This window comes from Salarias fasciatus, chromosome 1 (assembly GCF_902148845.1).
Source record: "Salarias fasciatus chromosome 1, fSalaFa1.1, whole genome shotgun sequence".
NCBI classification, from domain to species: Eukaryota; Metazoa; Chordata; class Actinopteri; order Blenniiformes; family Blenniidae; genus Salarias; species Salarias fasciatus.
Genome location: NC_043745.1, coordinates 34,333,023 through 34,356,594, shown reverse-complemented (window position 1 = coordinate 34,356,594; position 23,572 = coordinate 34,333,023). Strand labels below are relative to the sequence as shown.

At 41.8% G+C, this 23,572-nt stretch overlaps 2 protein-coding genes across 3 annotated transcripts in view; both read right to left on the bottom strand.

The window, feature by feature from the left end:
- The window catches only part of prmt3 (protein arginine methyltransferase 3), a 51,854-nt gene extending 35,816 nt beyond the window's left edge, over positions 1-16,038 (bottom strand). The window contains exons 1-10 of one of the 2 annotated variants that reach the window (XM_030090491.1): positions 15,944-16,038; positions 15,654-15,780; positions 13,248-13,330; positions 13,118-13,167; positions 12,789-12,894; positions 11,838-11,994; positions 11,206-11,347; positions 9,496-9,561; positions 6,754-6,875; positions 4,027-4,126 (exon numbers count right to left, since the gene is read on the bottom strand). In XM_030090491.1, coding sequence (XP_029946351.1) covers positions 4,027-4,126; positions 6,754-6,875; positions 9,496-9,561; positions 11,206-11,347; positions 11,838-11,994; positions 12,789-12,894; positions 13,118-13,167; positions 13,248-13,330; positions 15,654-15,780; positions 15,944-16,025 — 1,035 coding nt within the window. In that variant the 5' untranslated portion in view covers positions 16,026-16,038. The remainder of the gene's footprint in view (positions 1-4,026; positions 4,127-6,753; positions 6,876-9,495; positions 9,562-11,205; positions 11,348-11,837; positions 11,995-12,788; positions 12,895-13,117; positions 13,168-13,247; positions 13,331-15,653; positions 15,781-15,943) is intronic. The other variant, XM_030090500.1, reaches the window with a different exon arrangement.
- Positions 16,039-17,406: 1,368 nt separating this feature from the next.
- On the bottom strand, positions 17,407-21,986 carry htatip2 (HIV-1 Tat interactive protein 2). Its single transcript, XM_030089775.1, has 7 exons — positions 21,637-21,986; positions 21,114-21,306; positions 20,925-21,032; positions 19,061-19,198; positions 18,891-18,952; positions 18,560-18,797; positions 17,407-18,167 (listed from the first exon to the last, which is right to left on the bottom strand). The coding sequence occupies exons 1-6, from the start codon at positions 21,759-21,761 to the stop codon at positions 18,581-18,583; spliced, it is 843 nt and encodes a 280-aa protein (XP_029945635.1). The 5' UTR covers positions 21,762-21,986; the 3' UTR covers positions 17,407-18,167; positions 18,560-18,580.
- Positions 21,987-23,572: the final 1,586 nt, after the last annotated feature.

The following is a 23,572-nucleotide window of genomic DNA, read 5'->3' as shown; positions in this document are numbered from 1 at the left end:
TTAGTTCTTAAACTAGAAATTGGCACTCAGAGAGCGCAGACCTCCGCCACAGCTCAAATCAGCCACCAACAACAATAAGAACTCCATATATAATAAAAAACATTTTATTTCTCTCCAACACAAACAATGTATGGGAGAAAGCTGTTTGCTGCATGTTCATATCTCAATGTGTTGCCTCACAGTGACTGACACTCCGGAATTCCCCTATTTTTGTCCGTTCTGGATCCTGGTGTCCGGGTGTGATCGGAGCGGAGCGCTGCGGCGTGCGGTGCGCAGCTTTGCCTGGGCCCGGGACAACTTACTGTTAGTTGGGCCCAGTCCCGACTGTCTCACCGCGTACGGCGCGCGGCGTGGCATGCGGCGCGCAGAGCGGTGCGGCACGGTGCCTGCATGTGGTGTTGGACCGGGGGGTGGGGAGGCCCGGAGCGGTGCGCAGCAGCGCGACACCTGCATGCTGCGTCAGGAGCCGTGAGTGGGGTGATGGATGGGCCCCCCCAACCTTTAATTCTGGGCCCCCACCCCCCAACCCCGGGCCCGTGATAACAGAGCCGTTTGTCCCCCCCCTGTCGGCAGGCCTGGCCAACTATGTGAAAGACTCCCCTATCTCTCAATGATAAAGAATCCTTTTAAAAATTCCTGGATCCAGACAGTGATCCGGATCATCACCAAAATGTAATGGCTTCTAAGTTAGCCCAAGACCCACCTTTCCATCAAGTTTCATTGCAATCCGTCCATAACTTTTTCCGTACTGTTGCTAACCAACCAACCAACCAACCAAACAACAAACCGACGCGATTACATAACCTCCTGGTCGAGGTAATAACCAGTTTGGAAACATATATGGACAATGCTGAGTATTGTTTTCATCCTTGGGTACAGGCTGCACGAAAACTCCCCAAAAATATTCTTATAAGGTAAAAACTGATCAGAAGTGGGAAAAAATACTAAAATTTCATTATTTATAGATTAAAAAAGTATTTTACTGGAAATGTGTGTATTTTGGATGCAGTTTTCACTATCTAGCAAATGTAGAAAGTTTCTACTTTACGTGAGCACGATGCAATGTTTAATTAATAGACAGGTTCATGAGTCACACAACTGTTGTCATTTGCATGATAAAGTTAAATTGCAGGTGTAGTCACTCCTTGATAAAAAAAGTATTCTCTTTTTTGTGAGTTTAAAAGGAATTTTAATTTGTTCATCTTTTCAAACAGTGACAAAAACCAAAAGATGTTCTTTTTTAAGATTTATTCTACTATGACAAGCTTTCCTTCGGTACTAATTAATCATCTTATGTATACATGTGAAACTGGCTATTCGGTGTTTTCAGGTGTCTAAAAACTTAGGGTTGACGAAGCATTTCAAGTCGCCTGCTTTTGAGGATATTTTGGATTTCAAAAGTGACTTTTTCTGTTTGCAAATGAGACATTATTACAGACGCACTTCCCCACAACCTACACTGATTCATTTATTCAACCTCTCTTTTCTATAAATGCCTTTCAGAATTCACCTGTGGCCATTTTCAACCTCCCTAATATAAAAAATCTTCCAGACACAACAGATAAATAAGCTTAAACGCGTCTTCATCCAAAAACCATGAAACTGTAAGCCCATGAAAGGGGGCAGACCAAAAAAAAAAAAAAAAAACCTCGGTAGCCAATCTATTTTTACTCACAAATTCCCTTTTGTGCATCCCGGTCATTGCTTTGACCTAATTTGGACATTCTCTCTTGAAATATTCTTCTTTTGTTCCTTGAGCGCTTTTAGAAAATTCAAAAATAATCACAAACCAAGTGGATGTAAAGCAAACAGAATAGAGCTAACAGCAGTGTAAAGATGTTTCCACAAGCCACAAAACTTAATTCTGTGACAATTGTCAGTTTTTTGTTTTTTTTTCCTTTTCCTTTCAGGCAGATTGCGGGCAGCTTTCGGAGTCCTGGCCACTCTGAGAAATGTCTGCCACCGCTGCCCTGATGAGAAGTGACTGGAGAATTCTTGGATTTATTAGCGCTCGGTGAGCCAGTGTCATCGGAGATTACGCCCCCTATCCTTCACCGCTCCTCCGACACGTCAGCCGCCGAATTTCAATTTCCACCGCCGAGAGGAAGGGAAGGCTCTGGCTGGCGACCCCTGCTCGTGACCCTGGGGCTTCACGATGGATGGGGGAGGTGGAGGGGGGGGCAGATACGGGCTGCTCATGAATTAGGGATGACTTCAGCGGTGCGTTCAACTTTGGCCGTCCCGCCTGTATCGCCACGGAGAATCTCCCTGATAAATGGCCATCAAGAGGAGAGAGGACTGCTCCTCGCTGGTCAGATTATTCACCAGGGTTGAGTTTGGCTGCATTTAGGACATGTTTAAAACACACACTGCACACGGGGGCGCAATGCATGGAGGGATTTACGATCCCACAAGACCAAATTTGAGCAATTTTACTGATGGTGACGGCAGAAAACATTAGCCAGACTGTAATAATTTGCCAATAATGTAATAAAGTGGTCAAAGATTTTTTTTTCAAATCATGATTGAGAGCAAGATGCATCATGTGTATCCTCAACAAATGGATATGATGATCCCTCATGAAGCAAAATGGACAAAACATGTATAATTTAATTTCCAAAAAAAATGCAGCCTTATTCGTGTGTTTTTACAATATTGGCTGCATTGAAGTCCTGATTATCAACACTACAGAAAAAAAAAAAGCATTTGGAAAAGTTGTGCTATGTTTAGAAAATCTCCATTTGTGCTGAATAAATCCCACAAATCTCTCAGTCATGTGCAGAACAGACTGAAATCAAGGGGAAGACTGAATACCTGGCAGTCGACTTTAAATGAGGAGTCTCGACCAGAAGAGGCTGATGCTGAAAGGACTATGGAGCGCAAGATCTGAATACTTGACTTGAAAAACAAGGTGTTGGAGGAAAAGGCGCAGCAGACTACAGGCGACTGCCAAACTATTCAAGAAGAAGATCTTCACAGGGAATGTTACGATCACTCCTGAACCAGAAACAGACAAGAAAGTCAGGCTGTCGTTCAGTGGGGAAGAAGAGAAGAGATTCTCCGAATTCCAATTTCTGGAATATCTCATGTTAAAGTCCTCAGTCAAGAAGATCCGGGTGTCATATCATCTGTTTCTGTTGCTCTTATGTGATTTATCAAGTCTGAAATCAATGAAACATCTTTCAGAAGCCTTCGTGCTTCTATCTGCCTAAAAGCTCTATTGGAAATAGTGGCTTTTATTTTCGGAAAGACTTTTCAATTGAGCAACATGACAGTTTTTCTTATTTTTCGACTGCAGCGTTCAGATTGTCTGATCAACTGAGCCACAATTCAGATGAGCTGACAAGCTTCTTAAGACCTCTGGACCAATGATCTGAAGCTTCAGCTCCAAATGCTAAATACAGAAATTCACACGTCTCAAGGTGTGACTATTCTGTGTCCTCAGTTTAGTTTTGTCTTTTAATTCACAAAACTGGACTTCAGATTAGAACGAATGGAACTATGATCATAATCTAGACAAAAGCCTTGATATAAAAGATATTTAACTTTGTTGTTTAAAATTAGATTACAGGGGGAAAAGGGAACTGATGAAAATGTAAACCCTTCTAGAAGCACAGGTGACAGAACAGCAGTTATTTCGTGACACACTCTTTAACAACCTCATAAAACTGACTTTGAGTTTAAAGCAGCCATTTCTTACTGGTGGATAATGCAAATAAAAGAGCTGAAAAGTTTTATAATGATTAAAAACACCTCTGGGAACACTTGGCATATGTTCCTGTAACTTTTTTTAATATGTCAGTCATTTAGTGAGTATAGAAACGGCCAGAGAGATCTCTTCTCTCCTCTACTTTCTGATGTAGAGGACGACTTTGGAAACATTACAGAAACACAAAAACCTTTTCAAATGTGTTGCTTAAAGCAAAAAACTGCAAACGATGCAGCAATTTTCACATTGATGGTGTTTATCATCAAGAAAAAGATTGAAAGAACCAGTTAAAACAGCAGCTGTATGAATGCACTGACCATCCATTCTGAGATGATGATGTCCACCTTCTCCACAGGGAGCTCGATGTCTTCGATGCGTCCTTTGATCAGAGTAATCTTGTCCTCCAGTTGGTTTGACCTTCACCAAGCAAATAGAAGTCAACGTTAAACAAGTCAGACATTACAAATCTTAAAAAAAAAGGAAAATAACAATGCAATTTTAGCATATAGGAAGATTAACGGACCCATTTACACACTAACATGTGTTATATTTGTCAGCTTGAAGTTCATGAAAAGAGAATGAAATTACACCGACACATCTTCCAAATGATGGGTTGGCATCGCACAACCACTTCTAGGGGCCACACAGCGGTTGGTGTTCTTCCATCATAGCAAACAAAGTTGCTGGTTTTAGTCTCAACTGGAGGATTTCTCTATGTGGATTCTGCATGTTCTACCAGTGCAGTGCTGGACCGGCGAGCCGTCCCACGATGCACTCTGCCTTCAAACCACAGTCGGCCCAGATGAACCTTTTTCACACTGCATGTGAAAAAGCAGCAACAAGCAGAAACGAGACAAACCCGGAGTGACCCGGGTCAGATAACCACACCAACAGTACATCTATCCCACCCCCCCCAAAAAAAAAAAAAAAGTTCAAAAAGGAGGTGGTGTGTAGACTTGATGCACCAGCAAGTAATTCCCAAAGTGTTTGAGCAATTTCCAAAGTTGTCAACATCTGCTGCAGGGCCATTCGTTGCTCCAGATATTCTCTGTTTCCCAGCAGTGGAAAAAAATGGGGAGACTGGCCTGCAGTGTGTGTGTGTGTGTGTGTGTGTGTGTATGTGTGTGTGTGTCGGGCTAAGGTTGGGACTGTAAGATCGGTGCTGCTGTTTAAATGATTCTTCCTTTCAGTTTGGGTATCAATCTCTGTGAATATTCCATTATCATGACAGCTAATGTTACCGAGGACAGAACAATTACTCACAGCGACCCAAAGTGCATTTCTGTAGCAGCGATCCTTATCTTCAACTGTCTCTCCCCTCTCAGCTGCTCCTCCACCGCTGCTATCACCTCCTTCCAGAATCCGACAGACCCCCACCTCGCCCCCCCCCTCCTCACATGCATCCCTCACCCACACCCCCCCCCCCCCCCCCCCCCCCCCCCTCCACCTGCCCCCACCTTTCACAAGAGGGAAACACTGTAATCTCATTATTGGGGTAATTTAGAGGACAATGTCAGGACTCTGGGGAGAGAGGCAGTATCTGTGCAGCGGGGTGTGTGTGTGTGTGTGTGTGCGCGTGTGTGTGTGTGTGTGTGTGTGCGCATGTGTGTGTTACAGGAAGATGGGAAAGCAGGTTGTATTTTTATCCATCAGAAAACTGTTCAAGAACACATTTTAAAAAAAAAAAAAAAACCTTAGAGTTTAGTGACACACTAGTGTCAGGTGGATTCAAACTGTTGGTTCACGACGCTCTGAGCTCTGTCCTCAAATTATTTTAAACACAAACTCAACGAAGCAGTGTTTGTTAAACAAGTCAAATTAAAAGAAACACAGTGGAACAGACTGATGAACACGATGAGACCATTTAAAGTCGGGACTTAATTCATCTCCAACACCATCCTTTCTGCTGTTTTTCAGCTTTTTCTCCCCCTTAGTGTTTCATCAGATAATCCATCAATTCCAGCCATCTTTTGCAAAGTATTTAGACAATATCCATTAGTCAACTGAGTGTGAAGGAAGGAAGTTATATTGAGCTTTTCATTTAAACTTTGGCGACGGAGTGGAGACAGGAGATGGATGCTCCTGCCCAGCCAGCAGGAGCCGCTTTAATTACAGTCTTGATATTAACATCAGGGGGAAAGTGACGGACTGATGGACACACACACACACACACACACACACACGGAAAACTGTAGATTTTTAAAAAGGGGAACGAGGGCGCAGTCTGTGTGTGTGTGCATACATGAGTGTACATGAGTGTACATGAGTGTACATGTGTGGGGGTGTACCCCCCCCCCCCAAAAAAAAAAAAAATAATAATTTTTTTTAAATGGTGGCACAGCAAGAGAATTACAACATCTTTCTTTAGCTGAATCTTCACCGCTGGCGAAGCTTGGATGCAGGCTGCATGCCAACACACTCCAACAGCGAGTCAGTGGGCTGTAAAATTAAAACGTCCTTTTCCCTCAGCAAACCCCGTTGTTTTGCTTATACAACACTGTCTTACATACCGGTTATAATGGCCGTCATAATGGCCCCTAACTCAAAAAAGCATTTTAGGAGGCAAGGGTGTGATCGTGGCTGCAGGTAGACAGGAGGGCGGCGGCGGCGGCGGCGGCTCGGGCAGAGGTAAATGGACTCCACCGAGGAGAAGCCAGCGGCTGGAACACTGGAAACTTACAACACTTGAAATTGGACTGAGAATGAAATTAAAAAGGGACCAACAGGGGGCTCATCTACATGTACGTATCCGGGAGCGCCTGCAGGGGGAGACGAGGCGAGAGGTGAGGGAGTCGGACCGTGGGAGTAAATTATGTGCATTATGGCCGTGCAACTGACAGCGGCTCGATTGAAGTCAACCAGCTGCAACAAATAAAAGGTAGCTGGAGGTCACACAGACCTCTGCGCCCGTTTCTTTGCAGATGCCTGCAAAAGGAAGTTGACTTGTGTTCTTTTCTTCTCTCTGTATGAAACCAACGTGAGGCGGAGGGCGAGTACTGAGAACTGAGCAGCACGTTGGTTTTTTGAGTGGATTTTGATCTCACCGGACTATGTCCATGGCTTGATAGATGATTTCTGACTGATCGACCGCGATGACCTTTTTGGCCCCGGCTCTGGCAGCGAACATGGAGAGTATCCCAGTTCCACAGCCCACGTCGAGCACCACCTGCAGGAGGGGAGGAGGCACGACACCGGGGTGAGAAATAAAGCTCGAGATTAATTAATTAATCATTAATAAAAACTGAAATAGTTGACCATTGAAGAGAAGTACAGATGTTTTTTTGGTGACAAAGTCACTATTTGTACAGCAGGTTACAAAATACAAAAACCTTCATTTAATTTATCTTAAAAGAATAGAAGCAGAAATCTTGAAATAAAAATTGAAATCGATGTCCCATTTCATCCCCGCAGTACACTCCTTGAAGTTCACATCGCCCCAAAACTGCAATCTGTACTGGTTTGGTCTATTGAGTCCTGCTGTAACCCTTTCTCCCCATTTCTGCACAAATGTGGATGCAAATGTTTCTGCGGTGTTTTGGTTTTATTTCTGCAAAATAAAGCTTCTGGCCTCTGCAGGATATTAATAATTCAATTGGAAGGGCAAAAACAAAACTAAACAAACAAAAGTCACTCTCCAAAAAACTGAAGAGTGAATTCAAACATGCAACTCATAAAAAGCCTGTGCAGCTAAACACAGTGTCACCTCTGCTACCGGCCCTGATGGCTGCACAGAGACGCAGCTCTCAGACCACCCATTTTCTCTCAATGTCAGTCACACAACAGGAACAAAACAAGGTGGCCCTGAAAAAACTAAAGCGTTACTTAAATAAACCACTCTAAAAACACTGCACTCCCTGCATGAAGCTCATTCAGCGCCGCCGCTGGGTTTAATGTGGAAGCATGCACTGCTGAAACGGAACATTTTCACACTGGAACTGAATCATGTTCTGAATGCGACACGATGCACCAAATCTAAGGATCCCAGCTTCTCGCAGAACGTGACATTTTAGCTGACTTCAACATTTCTGGCATGTTTCACTGTGGAATGAACCTCAGTGAGCAGAATACGGAAGTGTAACTGCAGAGTGTCGACTGGACTGGAGGCGACAGCTGATCCACGTACGTCAGTGTTCCAGAGTAACTTCATCCTGCAGATCACACACGTGCACTGCCTTCGCCTTCAAGAGATAAATAAGTGGTGACTCTGTCTATGTGGCATTTATATGCAAATAAACAAAGCAGTGGAGGATTTGGACTGCTGCGTTTTAATTCCATGAGGCTCCACAGACCATTGTACAGACGGAGTTTTTCATCATTTCCTGCTGGATTTCTATTGGTTGGAGAGCAGGAACATTTCTGACACTGCCACAAAACGACGCCTATGAACCTCTGTGTGTGAGACACAGATCAAAGCTTTTCTTGGTCTTTGAACGATTGCAAATTCAACTCCAATTCTGAAAAGCTTAAAAAAAAGTTTTCCGATGCCAAGAGCTTTATTGCAAAAACACAACAGGGCCGCACAATTTACTAAAACATGCAACACTAAACCAAAAACACTAAAGCAGACGGTGTTGAAGTCTTCGTGCTTCCAGATTTGTTCTTCCAAATAGCAGTGCTCTTTCTCTTGCTCCTAATTTACACAAAACATCACAGTTTGGGGTTTTTTTGGTCATTTTTTTTATTGAGATTTTATGACTCTACGTTTTCACTTCTTTCACAGTATTTGCACTGCGCATGTTCAATAAAGCACGTTAAATTTGCAATATATAATTCAGCTCTAAATGTCAAATTTCCTTAATTTTTGAGACCCCTTTATTGGTATTATTACAAGCTATCGCAACTAAGAAAGGCAAACATCATCACTCCAAAGAATCTTGCAGTGTTTCTATAGCCTCTGCATAAAGAAAGAAAAAAAAAAGTGGTGGCACATACAAAATCAGTCACTGATATTAATTACAGCACTTGGCTCCTTCAACAACCTCTGCAGCAAACTGATTAAAATGCTTCTTAATCTCCATGTTCTGCAATGAGCTTTTTCACGCTCGTCATTGTGGTAAATTTTTTATTCAAGCCCATTTGAAGTAGCCTTGGGTTACACTTAATTTGTTCGTCTTCGCCTCCGACTGCTGCTAAACGACTGCGGCGTGGCTGCGGCGACTATACACCCATCTATACGTTCCACTGTGTTTATCTGTGTCTCTATTTAAGGCGGCTGCCGGCGAGCGCCCCGCTGTCTTTATGGGTTCACAGAGGGTCGGCGACACACTGCTGACACGACAGAACGCGGCGCCTCGGTCTTTTCTCCATCTGAGGCCAGAACATCCTGTTTCCCTTACTGTAGGAGACGCTGGCCTCTCTGCCCACTGCTCCCACCTGACAGGGATAACGAACGTCCCCATCAACACAACCTGCCGCTCTCCTCTGCAGGACTAACCGGCAGCCAGCCACGTAATGGATGGTCATGATACAGGCCACTGCTTCCTGCAACTACCGGCGACGGGGAGGAGAGGAGCTGGGGTGGGGGTGGGCAGTGTTGTGGGCCCGTCTGTAGATTGCATGTGTCTGTTATCAGAACTCCGCAGTTGACATCGGAGGCATTAATAAAGCCACACTGTGTTCTAAATCAGGCACAATCGCTGTGTTAATGTCTTTTCTGAGGGAAATGCGCCGGCCCGTTCCTTTTAATGGGCTCTGCTCTGCACCGTACAGGCTGATTCGCACATGGAGACACACTAACACACACATACTCACAGACACACACGGCAACACGCGCTTGGCTTGCTCACCTTATCTTTGAATAGCTCAGGGTTGCGGTACATGAAGTCGCGGTAACTCTCTGTGCGCACTTTGTCCTGTGAAGAACATTCTGGAGGTGAAGGACGGTACATTAAAAACAACACACGACAAACAAAGAGAACATTTGCGTAACTGGCATCATTGCAAGTTTCTACCTCGAAAAAAAATATTCAAGCAGGCGTTAAAGACATTTCCACTGCTGCTTCTGAGCAGATGGAAATGGAATAAACACAACTGGGAGGGAGTGTTTTCTGAGGGGAAGTCAGGTCAGCGCTTGCTAATTGACCTGCCACTCAAGCCGCCCCGCAAACCCCTCATCTCTGGAGGAAAAGGAGACAGAATCGATTAAAATTACACTGAAATGCTTTTTGTGCAAGATATACTGGAATTAAAGAGGAATTCAGACGTTGGCATGATTAACGCGCTTCCAAAGAAAAGCGTTTTAAAACGATCTGCAGGCTCGAAAAGTCGCTGAGAAGCTTTTCACTTTCTCCCAGTCGTCCATGAAGCTGCCTGACTGGAATCACAATCCTACGATGAAATGTTCATGCTGACACAGCATAAACTGTTAAATACAGGTATTGTATTTAAAAGTCTTTCAAAGATTTGAGACAAGTGCGGTTTCTGTTTCTTCAGGCCAGTAGTTAAATTAAATGCGTTCTCCTCACAGCCAGAAAATTCCTCTGTTGGTTCAGAGTTGAAAACTTTCAGGGTGGAGTTTGCATGTTCACCCTGTGTGTGTGTGGATTTTCTCCACTCTCCTTATACGGTCTAAAAACAGGACCGAGGTTAATTTGTGACTTAAATCGGTGTGAATGTGAGTGTCGTCGTCTGTTTTCTCAGTCCTCTCCCTGAGACGGACTGATCACCTCTCCTGCCTTTCTCACTGGGATTTGCTCCAACGCCCGCGAGTCCAAGATGGATAAATCGCTACAGAAGATGGATGGATGAATTTGCTCTCTGAAGCAAGGAAAGCCAAGATTGTCTTTAAAATAACCATCCCCTCCTTAATGTCACACCGAGCGGCCAGGACCACTTTTTCTAATCAGGTTAATCGTGTCTGTTACAAATTAAAACCTCACACACTTTCAGTGAGCCTGGAAACAATTCACTCTCCTGACACGCGCACACACACACACCGACACCGTCGTAGGTGATGCACTTTAAAGCACCGACGACATCCCACCGCAAAGCCGGCGTCACACGCCGGAGCGTTGGTGGAGTTTACAGCGTGACGCAGGCGCACACTGACGCAAAACTTTAGCAGCGCTGAGCACCAATCAGCACGGTGAGAGTTCCAGGCACTGCGGTAAGTGGGACAGTAAGGGTGGAGCGAGAGCTGAGCCCATCTTCCCGTCCCGAACGCCCCCCTCCCTCCGCCATCGGCTTGCTGACACTTCTTGGTTTCGACGCTTTAGGAGTGTAAAAACTCATTTCCACGACTGGAGAGAGCGGCGTGTGTGGCGGCGAGTGTTTCACATGAGAGCTCTGTGTTTATTGCTGATTTGTCACTTCTGAGGAGACATCTTCTCCTCGGCATCAACGTTCGCATTGAGATGATAATTTTCATTTACATGCTACATCAGAAATCTTTCAGGCACGATGCACACTGATGAACACGCCTCCACTTCCTGGAGACTTCTGCACCTGGGGGAGGGAGACGGCTGGAGTGAGTGTGTGTTCGTGTGTAAAACTCAGACCTTCAGCATCTCCTCGTGTATGCTGTAATGGCCGTATGAGCTGAAATAGGCCTCGTCCTCGTCCTCGCGGAGCTCGGCGACGGCGCCCAGTTTCCCAGGTTTGCCGGTTTCTGCGTTCAGGACCAAACCTTGAGCCAGGATCCTGAAAGAGGCAGCAAAGGGATCTGAGTTTAACTCCTCGCATTAGAACACGGGACAGAGAGGCAGAGGCAGCGGCCAGAAAGCACAAAGCACACAGCCTTCACGCAGGACGAGGCAGTAAATGAAGGAGATGGGAGACATTCATCTTTCTAACTCTCCTTCACACCCCCTCCCTTCCCCCTCCCCCTCCCCGCCACCAGCCTCAGTGTTTCAGTAATTTTCCCTTATTGCCCCCCTACCTACCTCCCTTCCTCACTTTAACCTCCATGCTGCAGTGGAATTTTCCCTTCCCCTTTTTATCGTTCCCCTTCCTCCAAACTTCTCTCACAAGGTACTCTAGTTGAAGTGTCCGCAATACTGAGCTCACTGTGTCCCCCTGCTGGCCGCAAGCCGGTAGTGCAGCGGTGCCACAGAACACGGCAAGCTCAAGAACAAGAAAAAAAAAAAAAAAAAACCTCTAAGGAAGTGTAAAACACAGAAAGATGAGTCACTTCAGCTTGTGCAGGTCGTCCATGGCTCTGGCCAGCGCCTCTTCTGAACATCGAGCTCTCTCCTCAGCGGCCTGAGTCCTGCGCAGCAGTGCATCATGGGACTCTGCCCCAGACGACGATAGGCACGACCCCTCACTGCCGCAGAGCTCCTCTGGGTCTGGTGAACACACAGAGAAGCAGCTTTTTACTCACTTTTTTTTTTTTTAAGTTTATCTTGAAGATGTGCTTTATCTTGCTGGATCACATTTAAAATTTTCATACTTTTCATTTTGTTTTAAATGCAAAGGCAGGCTTTTTAAAAGTCAAATCCAGTGGAAAGCTACACATTTGAAGAGCAGGCTGCATTCCAATCCGAATGGTCATGGCTTGTTCTGGATCTCCACCTGTCTACAAAGCTGCTCTCAATAGTCTATGAGCATCTTACAGAGCAGGTATTGTCATCGATATCTTAAATGGACAGATCACATGTTGGGACTGCAGCTAAATGCGTCATTAATACGTCTTATGGAGTCTATTAAACACCGCCATCTATATTCATACACTGCTTTCTGAGAACACTGAAAATTTTAGTGGTTCAAGCCTATTTCAAGCCTTTTCATTGTTACATCATGGGTAAAACATCTCTTTAAAAAAGTTCCATTTCCAGTAAAACATCTAATTCTTCTATAAATATCAAAGCACAAATCGTGCTCAAAGGAATATTTTGTACAAGGACTATAAAGACAGTCAGAAAGTACTGAAGGAGCTGTAAGGGGAAGGAAAACAATGTTCTCAACAATACAAACTGTCTTCACATGTCACCAGAAACATTCAAATACAAAACACTAGAGCAGAATATGAGATAAGATGGATTTTCCATCCACGGCAGAGGACTGGCTCCAGCACCCTGAGGCCCCGGGGCGGACGGGGCAGTGTGGGGGAATGGGATGTAACGTGTTGGTGCTGAAGTACCTGTCTGCAGCAGCGGGTCGTCCTGCAGGACTGGTCTCAGGAAGACTTCACTCTCCCAGGGTAAAGGAGCATCTGGGAGCCCCGTCAGACTGGAGGCACTGCAGTTCTACACACAGCGATTCAGTTATCAAATGTCGGAGGGATTTATGATCATTACTGAAAACTGAATAATTAAAGTCTATCAGTAAGTTATAAAAAAAAAATGTAAGAATACACATTTCTTTGCAGTTTTTTTTTTAATTTAACGAATGATTACATTACATCTTAGCACTTCTGACTTGAAGAAGACATTTAATATTTCCATCTCCTTCAGAGAAAGGGACACTTACTGTGGACCGTATGAAGTTGATCATCTTTATGTAACCGTAGTCGTCTAAACCTGATGAAGACGAGAAGGCCGAGCCATTTCAAAAAAACCAGTCCTGAGGCTGCTGAGAGACCGAATCGGTGTCGACTTACTGTGTTTTCTTACAACATCCACGAGGTTGACGTGGTGCTCAGCTGTGCAGTGCTGCAGGGTGGCGGCCACAGAGCTCAGCAGCCTGAACACAGGTGACAGAGAAAAGACGGGTACTGTAACTGAAAGGACTTAAAACAAGAAAAGTATATATGCAAAAGGGCACTTACATTTATTTGGGGTTATTGTCTAAAAGATTAGCTGAATTATCACAAAGTAAAGCAAACGGAAGCCAATTAACTTAGATTTGGTCAAAACTACGAAGATATTGTTACATTCCTCAAGCCTGGATTTTAAATCAGAACAAACAAACAAAAAAAAACCCTATATTAATGAAGTGTGCAATAAAGTACAGGAAAAAGTCATACTAATATCACACAGAGGCCAAAAATGAGAAGGATTTTATATCAAACAGTGAGTGAAATTGTAAGTTAGAACCACTGAAACATAAGAACAACTCAGATCCGTGGTTTCACAATAAAGACAAACATAGACAAACACTTTCAAATTAAGAAATGATTGTTAAATTGTTATCTTCAAGGCACCACACAATTATTTCATCCAGCTCTAACAAATATGTATGAACTGACATATCAGTCCATTCCAGCAGAAAAAGCTGGAATCATCCAGTGCTCTGACATAGTTCACATACCATCCATGTATTTTGGGTGAATTTAGACATTACTGCTTGAAAGAGTTGTCAGGTATATAAAACTTAAGTTTTTTTTTTTCAGGGGGAAAATCTGCTGAGGATGAATGCAGTTATGACAAACTTAAAACAATTAATAACATAATAATGACCAGCAGCATAATAATTGTGACCACTGTGAATTTAATAAGGTCAATAACATCACCGCCAATAACGAAACTGGTAAAATATTTTTCTTACAACCATGATTGACAGTATAAGGTTAAATCATCAATGTATGCATATCTATTCCAATACCTAGTTTTGATAAATTTTTGATAGATTTTGACAAATGGAAAAAAAAAAATTAAGAAATACTGAAAGGCAGACTAAGTTTTTCTAATAGATCCAGACATCCAGACATGATTCCTTTGGAAGAAGAAGCATGTGGGAGGCAAGCTTTGAGCTGCAGTCGTACCGACCATCTTTTGTTTGAGCTCCTCTGAAAAGCTGAACATTAAAAACCTGATGTACTGTCGAGCTGAATAGACACTTCCCAGTCTATAAGCAGGCATTTAGTGATTTTAGTATACAGAAGTCTGTAACCAAATTACTGAAGGAGCAGCCTTTTGACAATTCCAAGACAATATAAAATTTGTATGGAAATGCAAAACATTTACAAAAAGGACAACACAAACTTTTATGTTGTTTCGTTAAATATATAAAAAATGTTCTACATTGCATGTCCAATATTAAATCACTACCAGTTTAGGATATTTAGTATTTATGCTGTTTTTTGCACTTGTAGCCACTTCAGTTGATTTTCCCACCATTTCTACTGGATTCATCTGTCCAAGCTTCTTGGCTCTGTTTCCTTTAACATTTGCTGTTATTGAAGCTTATTTTAGCTATTAAAGTGTTTTCAGCACAACTTTTGTTCCCCTTTTTTCCTCTCAAATCAAACATAGTAAACCAGAATGATGAGCAGTGACAGTAGGTGAGTTTGTCCATGTTGAATGAAAATCCTCAAGGCTTTTTCCCATTTGGATTTAATCATGTTCAGGTCAACAGTGCATTTGGAAACTCCGAAGTTATTGCCTTCAGGGAAAGCCAACATGCAGATGACACACAGTGGGACTATTGAATTATCATAGACTTGAATTAGAGTTTTCCAAGGATAGATCAATCAGGTCTTCCATGCGGTTCATGCGGATCTTAACATGCAGTAGTGAGAAATCAGGTCTCGATTCCCCTGTGCTGGCCAATTATAGACTTACATCCTAGCTGTTGTTCTACTCAAAAACACTGGAAAAAATTCTGGAGAGCATAATGTCATAGCTCTTCCAGTGAGGTTTCAAAACCCTTCATGGCACTGCTATCCCTGTGGATCACAACATTTTAAGATATCATTTAAGCATCTCAGGGGCATTGGTGGTCCTGCCCTGGACTGGTTGATAGGATCACTACCATAGATATTTCTGATTCTGCTCCCCCTTTACATGCTGAATTTTATGTCACTATTCAGTCTCTCAGCCCAGCTGATGAGTTGCAGACAGAGCTCTTCTTCATCCACTTTAAAAACACATCTTACAAGATAAATTAAGATAAAAACTGATCAGCCTGCCCATCTGTACGACAGATTAAGGCTGGAAAACACAAACTCTCCAAAGAATAAACATAATTGAAAAAAAAAAAAAACTTTCGAGTTTTTACAAAATTAATCATTTGATTCAAAGCAACGGGGACAAAAAAAAGTTCGAGCGGTGCAGGGTCCTCTCACCTGTCACAGAACAGACAGGTAACGGACTGACTGTCCTCCTCTTCCTCCTCCATCCACTGTTCTTCATCGTCAATCTCGTCATCGCCGTCAGAAAGCTCGGGCATGTCATCGGCTGCCATATCGCCGCCTGTGTAATTAAAAACCAACTCAAAACACGAGCCTTTTACCTTTAAAGAGCTAAAATTTGCTAACTACTGTCTGATAATCAACATCATAACCAGTACAAGCGGAAAACGCAGCGAACACGTCGTGCAACATGAGTCAAACAAATAAGATTTAACCAAACACACCTGATAATGATTTTACAATCCTGGTTTTTACAGTTTTGTTGGAATATTTACCATATTCACGTGGGTCTGTGCATGCTGCCATGTTGCCGAATGGCTTTCACTGAACTTCCTGCTGACGTTAAGTGACGCAAAGATGGGCGGGGTTTACTATGAGGCTGCACTACCACAGAGTCACCACCAGATGTCACCAAACATTAAGTTATGAGAAACTGGTGAGCTGCATCAATGGAAGTAAAACGGAACAGATAACACTTTTATGCTTTTATTCATTCCAAAAGGAAACTCTTTGATGGCGTTGCTCCACACAGAATAAAATATAATAAATAAAATACAAGGTTTAATATACCAAGCAAGTCATAAATAAATCAAATAATATTAAAACTAACTTCATGATGAGTGACGTGTGGACGCGGTTATGTCAGGCGCTTTTTGAAAAATGGAGCAAACATCCACGAAGTCACTTCAAAATCCACACGACATGTTAGGGATGGGTGATGTTTTGAAATATGCTTCCAATCTTTGTAATGCATTAACACAATAACTTACACGAATGTTGCATTTATGAAAAATTAACAAAATGCACAAGATCGATACATAGCGCAACTATAAATCTGATCGATTGATCGCGACTATTGTATGATGATTTCAATTTGTATGAAACTGGTAATATGTGTAACGCAAAGGATCCAGTAGTGAAATTGGCAGATTGCACAAATCGCATAGCTTTATATTTTAAAAAAATTTATGAGATTATTACAAATACCTTTCCTTCTTCGCGAGTCCATCCGATATGTTTCTGTGACTTTTAGATAAAAGAACCAAACAAATCAAATATTGTTCCACTCCACCGACAAGTCCACAAGTATTTTTCTATTAATTATGCTAAACTTTAAAATCTTAAGCATTTATACTCCGTTTCTTCATTAACATTTCTTAAAACTCACTTTTGTATTTTAGTCTCGGTTTCATATGACTTTGGATTATATGTTTCCACTGTTTAAAACACTTGAAAGAACTTAACCATCATGTGCATTCAACAGAGAGGACAAAGCACATTCAAAGTTGTAGAACACCAGACAGTGTTTAGTTTGTTGGGAATTACAAATAAGCCAAACTGTGGCTAATTTAATTTGGATGAGAAAATATTGTTTGTGTATTATCTACTGGCTAAAACTAAATTATTCGAAGTTACATTTACACCAAAAATGTATTTGTCCTTGACGAAAGTGTTTTTTAATAACATCTGGGAACATGTTATTGTAGAAAAAGCACGTAAAGGTGCTATAATAAGTCAGCATGTATCCAGTTTTATTAAACTTTTACTACTGAGGTGGATCGAAACACATTATGTCAGTAGGATTTAAACAGAGTTCTGGCCAGCAGTTGCCATCAAGTTAAGTGTGTTTGGCACAATACCACAATAAGTGTGTAACCATATTTAACCACAAGAGGGAGCCGCGGGGTCTCAATAGGCACAAAGTAAAGTTTAATTGAAGCAACTTCCCTTACAGAAAAAAAAAAATACAGTGATCAACAAAAACAAGCATACAATGAGGAAATAAATAAGAACCAATCAACAATAAAAAGGTAATTCTAAATATTCTTGCATGCACATGCTATTCTGCAGTGAGCTTCACTTACCTTAATAATTTAAAATAAAATAATAAAAATCGTCCAAATTGCAAATGAATTGGAGGGATTTAACTTAAGACTGACTTAAACAAAATCCTGTTCACCCAATCAATTCTTTTTTTTTTGAAATCACCTCTTTGCTGATCCATTACAAACATTCAAAATAATCTGGGAAGAAAGAAGCATTTAACTGCAAGATTTCACACATTAAGAGGGATTTTAACCACATATATTATATAGATGTTTTTCCATCATTGAAGTAGTGATGATCAGATATTCCTTATATAAATACAGTTTAATTAATAATAAAGTCAAGAGCAATACAATAAATGTTCACTTTAAGGCAATGATCCGGTGAGTCATAAATGATATAGAAAGGCACAGCGATACATCCCATTCCACAACAATGTAAAATTACAGGAAACATCAAGCGCTGCAGTCAAAGGCTGTTTTCCTTACAAACACACAAAGTCAGAATATTGCTAGGAAAATCTAAATGTTCATTCATACATTCCATGGAAATCATCTGACAAGATGATGGCGATGCAATAAGCACTGCAATATGTCGTCATCTCAGATGTGATTAAATCACCTGAAAAAACAAGATAAAGTTATTCTCTTTGATCTGCATGGCACATCTGAAATTTCACATTTAAGAAATCAAACCAGTTATTGAGGGATCTATTGTGTACTAAATAAAGGTATTTCATGAATTTTCTTTATTAATTACTAAACAAACAGGTTGTTGTAGTTCCTCTGTGTCCATAAATTGTCATTCCTGTGATCTTCAGAACTCATTTAGCTCAACTGTCCATTCATAGATGAGATTCATCAGTTTCTAATTACCATCAAAAACACATAACATTGGAGAGCTGTCACATATTTAAAGCTTAATTTATCTTAGAAAGAAATACAACTTGTCACTTAATTTGTCAAAGAATAAAGACTAAGTTTATCCATGTGAAATGAAAACAGTTTTCTCACCTGATTGCATTCCTCGCTCTCTTATTTCTTTGCACTTTTTCCCAGAGCTGCAATGTCTTTGTTCTCCAGGATCTCGCTCTTCTTCTCAGGTTGGAGCAGAGTGTTGGACACCATGGCTTTGGCCACAGCTTGGATTGGGACGGACATGGAAGTGGAGCCGACGGAGGCTAAAGCCTTGAAGAACTTCAAGGCAATCCACTCGGCAGGCCGTCTCTCCTGCCTGTCCACCAACAGAGCCCTGGTGCAGGGAAAAAAATAAGTATAAAGTATTTAGTTTTGGTGAATGTTTCCTCATATTAATGCTTTCAATGAAGAAAATGAGATCACTCACCCAGGTCTGTAAACAGAATATCTGTCGAAATCCAGCGCCTCAACATCTGCTTCCACTTGACCCTGAAGGAAATTCATTCACGTTAACAGGTACAAAGACGTTTTCATTATAGAAAAAACGCAAATTGTACACATCCGGGATGTAGAGAAATAATACACAGATATGAAAACCTTGACTTTGAGGTAGAGGAAGCTGCTGTTTTTATTGGCTCCTCTGGAGGTCTCCAGGTGGAACTGGGAGCAGCCGCCTGCTTTGGCCAGCTCCGCCGACTTCAAAACGTAGTCGTGGTCAACTCGGACAAACCCATCCTGAAATCACAGCAACAGTCTCATTTCCACAGAAACCTCTGCAAATACATTAGTCTTGGGATAATTATCTTTCACTGTGTATTTTTCTCATTTCCATAGAATGTTTGGCTTTGACCTGTAAATTTGATGATTTACTGTTAGTTTGATTTTGGCAGATGCACTACAGAAATTTACATTTCCTTCACTGTCAATAAATTATCAATCTGGAAAAAGGTCAACTCAAATTTTTCAAATTCTTATTATTTTTGCATTTCAAGGAGTCAAGGTCTGCAGTGATTTTTTTTTTTTTAATGAAAAGTAAAACTAACATTTTAGAATTAAATAGGTCAAGAAAATTGAAGCAACGCAAAAATATGCATTTGACTAATTTGAATAAAATTCAGCTCAACTGTTTATTCATTTTCATGTTCAGTTAAAAGCACTATCCTGCTTTCATTCTCATAATAAGACGGTGTGTCTGACAACTTTTTGATTATTGCTTAATCAATTAATTTATGGCCCACAACATTTTTTTATTGCAACATCACACACTGATTAGAACTGTAAACAAAGTACCAGAGATCAAGAGCAATATCTGTTAGTGCTTCAACAGAGTCTTGATCTTGCTTGTACTTTAAGTTTATTATATATTATTGTGTTCTCTGTTTTTCTTATTATACTGTCACTTTGCTGCTGTGATATTGTAAATTTCCCACTGTGGGACTAATAAAGAGTTTTTAATTCAATTCTTTCTGGCCTCCATCCACCTATCTTCTACACTGTGTTTTTTTTTTTCTCAACTTTTTATTACAAGGGTTCAAACTGATGCCAGCTGATAATAAACAAAGGCAAAGTGCACCCTGTGCAGGTCTCTAGTCCCTCACAGGAGAAAAGTCATTTCAAGTCATCCAAACCAGATATCAACTTTATTTAACGTTAATATCTGCTAGCAGATTCCAGTCAGCCATGGTGTGCTTTCTGTCTCCTCTTGATGCATTGCCTGATTATCTGGCTGTCTTCTAAAAGAGACAGACTTTAAAACCTCCACCAATGGGCTTAAAAAAAATAATAATAAAAAAAAAAAACAGATTTTACACCCCAGTAGCCAACATCAAATTATTAATATTATTCCTAAAAATAATTGTCTTATATTCAATTCTGAAATAATCCAAGATTTTAAAGTGAATATTATGTGTGCCACACTTTTACAAACTTTTTTGACAGAAACATAGATAGTTTGGAGAGCATTGTGCAGCAGCGTTTAGTCCATGCTTGGGGACCTTCCTGTGCTGAGTTTACATGTTTTCTCATGCATGACTCCAAACTAACCATAAGTGAATATGACTACTAGGAGTGTCTCTATGTGACTGCACTCTGCGTCAGCAGGCAATCTGTCGATTGTGTTTGCCTTCTGAATGAGTCAGCTGGGACTGGCTTCAGCTCTCTGGACTATAATTTGGACCAAGTTTAATAGAAAATGCATGGATTGAAATCTATTTTACTTCAACTTAAAACTGCAAATGTAACATAACAGTAAAACACTTGTTTCCCTCCCATGTGTTGTAATAATTTAATACGTGTATTGTATTAGTCGTGTCTGTTTTTATCAGCTTGGCTCTTGTGGAAATGTTTGTCACTGCAGAGGAAGAAATTGCTTAGTCATTGCTGCTGCAACCAAACCCATCAGATATAATCCAACAGTGAAGCCTTCATTATATCACGAGTAAAGTTTGCCACATCCACTCACAGCTCCTGCTTTAGCTCTGGTTGTCCCCAGGCAGCAGTAACCCACATCATGGCCCTGGAAGACTGCAGCATAGTCATCGAGCTTCTCAAAATCCACTACCTCTTGTACCTGAGGGGGATGAATAACAGAAAGTCAGTGGAATCTCTTTTCACACTAAGTTATCCATGTCTCTAGTCTCAGCCCACCAACCAGGTTTGCATAAGCTTTGTCCTCAAAGGTGAGCAGCCTCCTTCCGATGAGTGTGATCTTGGAGAAGATGTTGCGCTCCACGAGCTCTTGGAGCAACAATTTGCCTGTTTCCCCTGAGGCACCCAGGATGAAGCAGCTTTTATTCTGCTGCCTGAAGTTCTCCTCCAGGGTCTTCATGTCCTCAGCAGCCATGCTGTGGAGGCAAAAGTAAACATAATGCAGAATTATTAATAATGCTGGGCAGGTGTGTGAGCAGGCAACTGTAGTGTGCCAAGGTGAACACCGTTTCCAAGCATGATAGGGGTACTAAAAACTCCTATATTATTTTATTTATTTAGGACGAATTAAAGAGAAAATATAGACAAACAGAAATCACCACTCATGTCGGACTGAAATGTTTCTGTGTTACTCAAAACGTAAGATAGCTTAAAATCGACGGATTTCTTGAAGAAGTTTGGTATTACACGCAGATCTACGGTTACACACGGAGGCATAACGCGCTACTCACTCCGCCCGGCTTTACCTGGTGTATTTAACCGGATCAGCGTCTTCGAAATAAGTCAGAAGCACCGCAGCGAGCGCCACCAGAAGCGTGAGTATCCCGGTGGCTTTTCCCAGAGTGGCGAGCAGCCGGGTCAAAACAGACATCGCTCAGAGCGACGGAACACTTCCTGCTTCCCTCATGTTTACACACGGAGCTTCTTCCTGCTTCACTGGACGAGCCGAGATTAAACAAATATAGAGTACCGTTAGTTTGGCATTCTGAAAATGCAGCTCAAGCTCACATCGACTCGATCACAGGCGTGCTTTCTATCCGTTACGTGATTTTCCGTAAATTCAACCATAAACAGGAGACGATGGAGCCCGGTCTCATCCTCAAAGACTGAGGACACTGAGCATGCGCACTCGGTCCACAGCTTTTACGTTCACGTTCAAATCTGAATATTAACTTCAGAAATACGCTTCTTTTTTTCCCCTCAATTCAGCAGTCTGGGTTATTTGAGTGCCATACGTGGAATTGCTTCGTTTACACTTTTCCCAAACGAGGCACAAATTAATTATTTTTGTAAATGAGGAAGTAGTGAAAATAATAATGGTTTGAAAAACGTTTCTGTAACAGCATTATCCCAACATAAAAAGGCATTGCTCATCCCTTTTTTATTTTTTTTAAATAAACATGTAACAAATTACATGAAATCATTTTATCTATGAAGAGAGAAAAAAAACAATGACGGTGCATGGAACAATAATCCACAAAGAACATCAATAAATAAAAACAGGGATGTAAGCAGACACAAACAAATAAATTAAATCAAAGCTGCAATCAGCTTTGAATGGATCCTTGATACTTGTGGGACTTGAATGAGAATTTCAGTCATCATATGTGTCTTCAGCGCCTGAATCTGATCAACATTTGGAACCGATCAGGGCATGTAGACCCCACTTTGGTTGATGGTGGTGGCCATATGGCTGTGATCAGATGTAGATGCTCATGGCAACTCTGGGCCTGGAGTGTCACATGTCCTACATGTTTTAGGTCCCTCCCAGTTGCAACACACCTGATTGCAATGAGGGCTCCTTACTGGGCTCCTTTACAAGCTTGATAAGGACATCAACATCAGATTGAGGTGTGCTTAAGCAGGGAGATGTCTAAAACATTTTGGACAAGGGTAATTCAGGCCTGTAGTTGCCTCACCCTGCTAAAGGTTGAGTCAAATCAGACCATGTACACCCCACTTCCTGTTTCCAGTGGGTGGCGCTATGGCTGAGGACTCTGGGAAATGTTTTGGTCAAGGTACACAGATTACCCTAACTATCATCATCATTAATATTATTTTATATAACTGTTCTGTCAAAGTTCTAGTGAGTTGACTCCGATTCCATCCCCTCCATCAGTGAGGATAAAGACCGGATGGACCTAATCTCCTGTCTAATGTTTCAGACTGGTTTGGTGTAAAACAGTCATTCTCAATCAGGGGCCATCAGCACCAACTCATGGGCTGTGAAAAACTTCAGTCCTACATCGGTGAGCCCTGAGGGCCGTGGGGCTGTAGCCTGGCACGCAAGACTGTCTCTCCATGCTTAGGGATACATGGGGAAACATAGGGAAATGTCTTGTGTGTAACACATAAAGTCAGTCTGGCATGCCAGGCTAGTGGGGCGGCAATGCAGCTTCCACCACTTAATGGTAGTGACGTATCATTCAGTTACTGAACACGCTCCAAGCAGAAGAAGTCAGATGTAAACATTCATTGAAGTTATGGAAATGCCTTTAAAATTCAAAAAATGAAAGTGAAAGGTGAAATTTGTGTGCCTGTACATCTTGACTTTATTGAGTTTCACCTTGCGTGACAGAGTGAAGAGCCCAGTGTGTGTCAGTCAACGCCAGAATTGAAGCCTTCAAAACTAAGGCTTCATCACGAAACCAAAGATCCAATGTAGTTGGAAAGCTGGTGGAT

Bases quoted from the DNA above. Each gene is read 5' to 3' on its own strand.
- htatip2 (XM_030089775.1), bottom strand. From the start codon at position 21,761: ATGTCTGTTTTGACCCGGCTGCTCGCCACTCTGGGAAAAGCCACCGGG. The intron at 21,033-21,113 runs GTTGGTGGGCTG...CATCCCCCTCAG, and splicing joins ACAAAGCTTATGCAAACCTG to GTACAAGAGGTAGTGGATTT. The intron at 19,199-20,924 runs GTGAGTGGATGT...CTGTGATTTCAG, and splicing joins CCAGAGCTAAAGCAGGAGCT to GATGGGTTTGTCCGAGTTGA.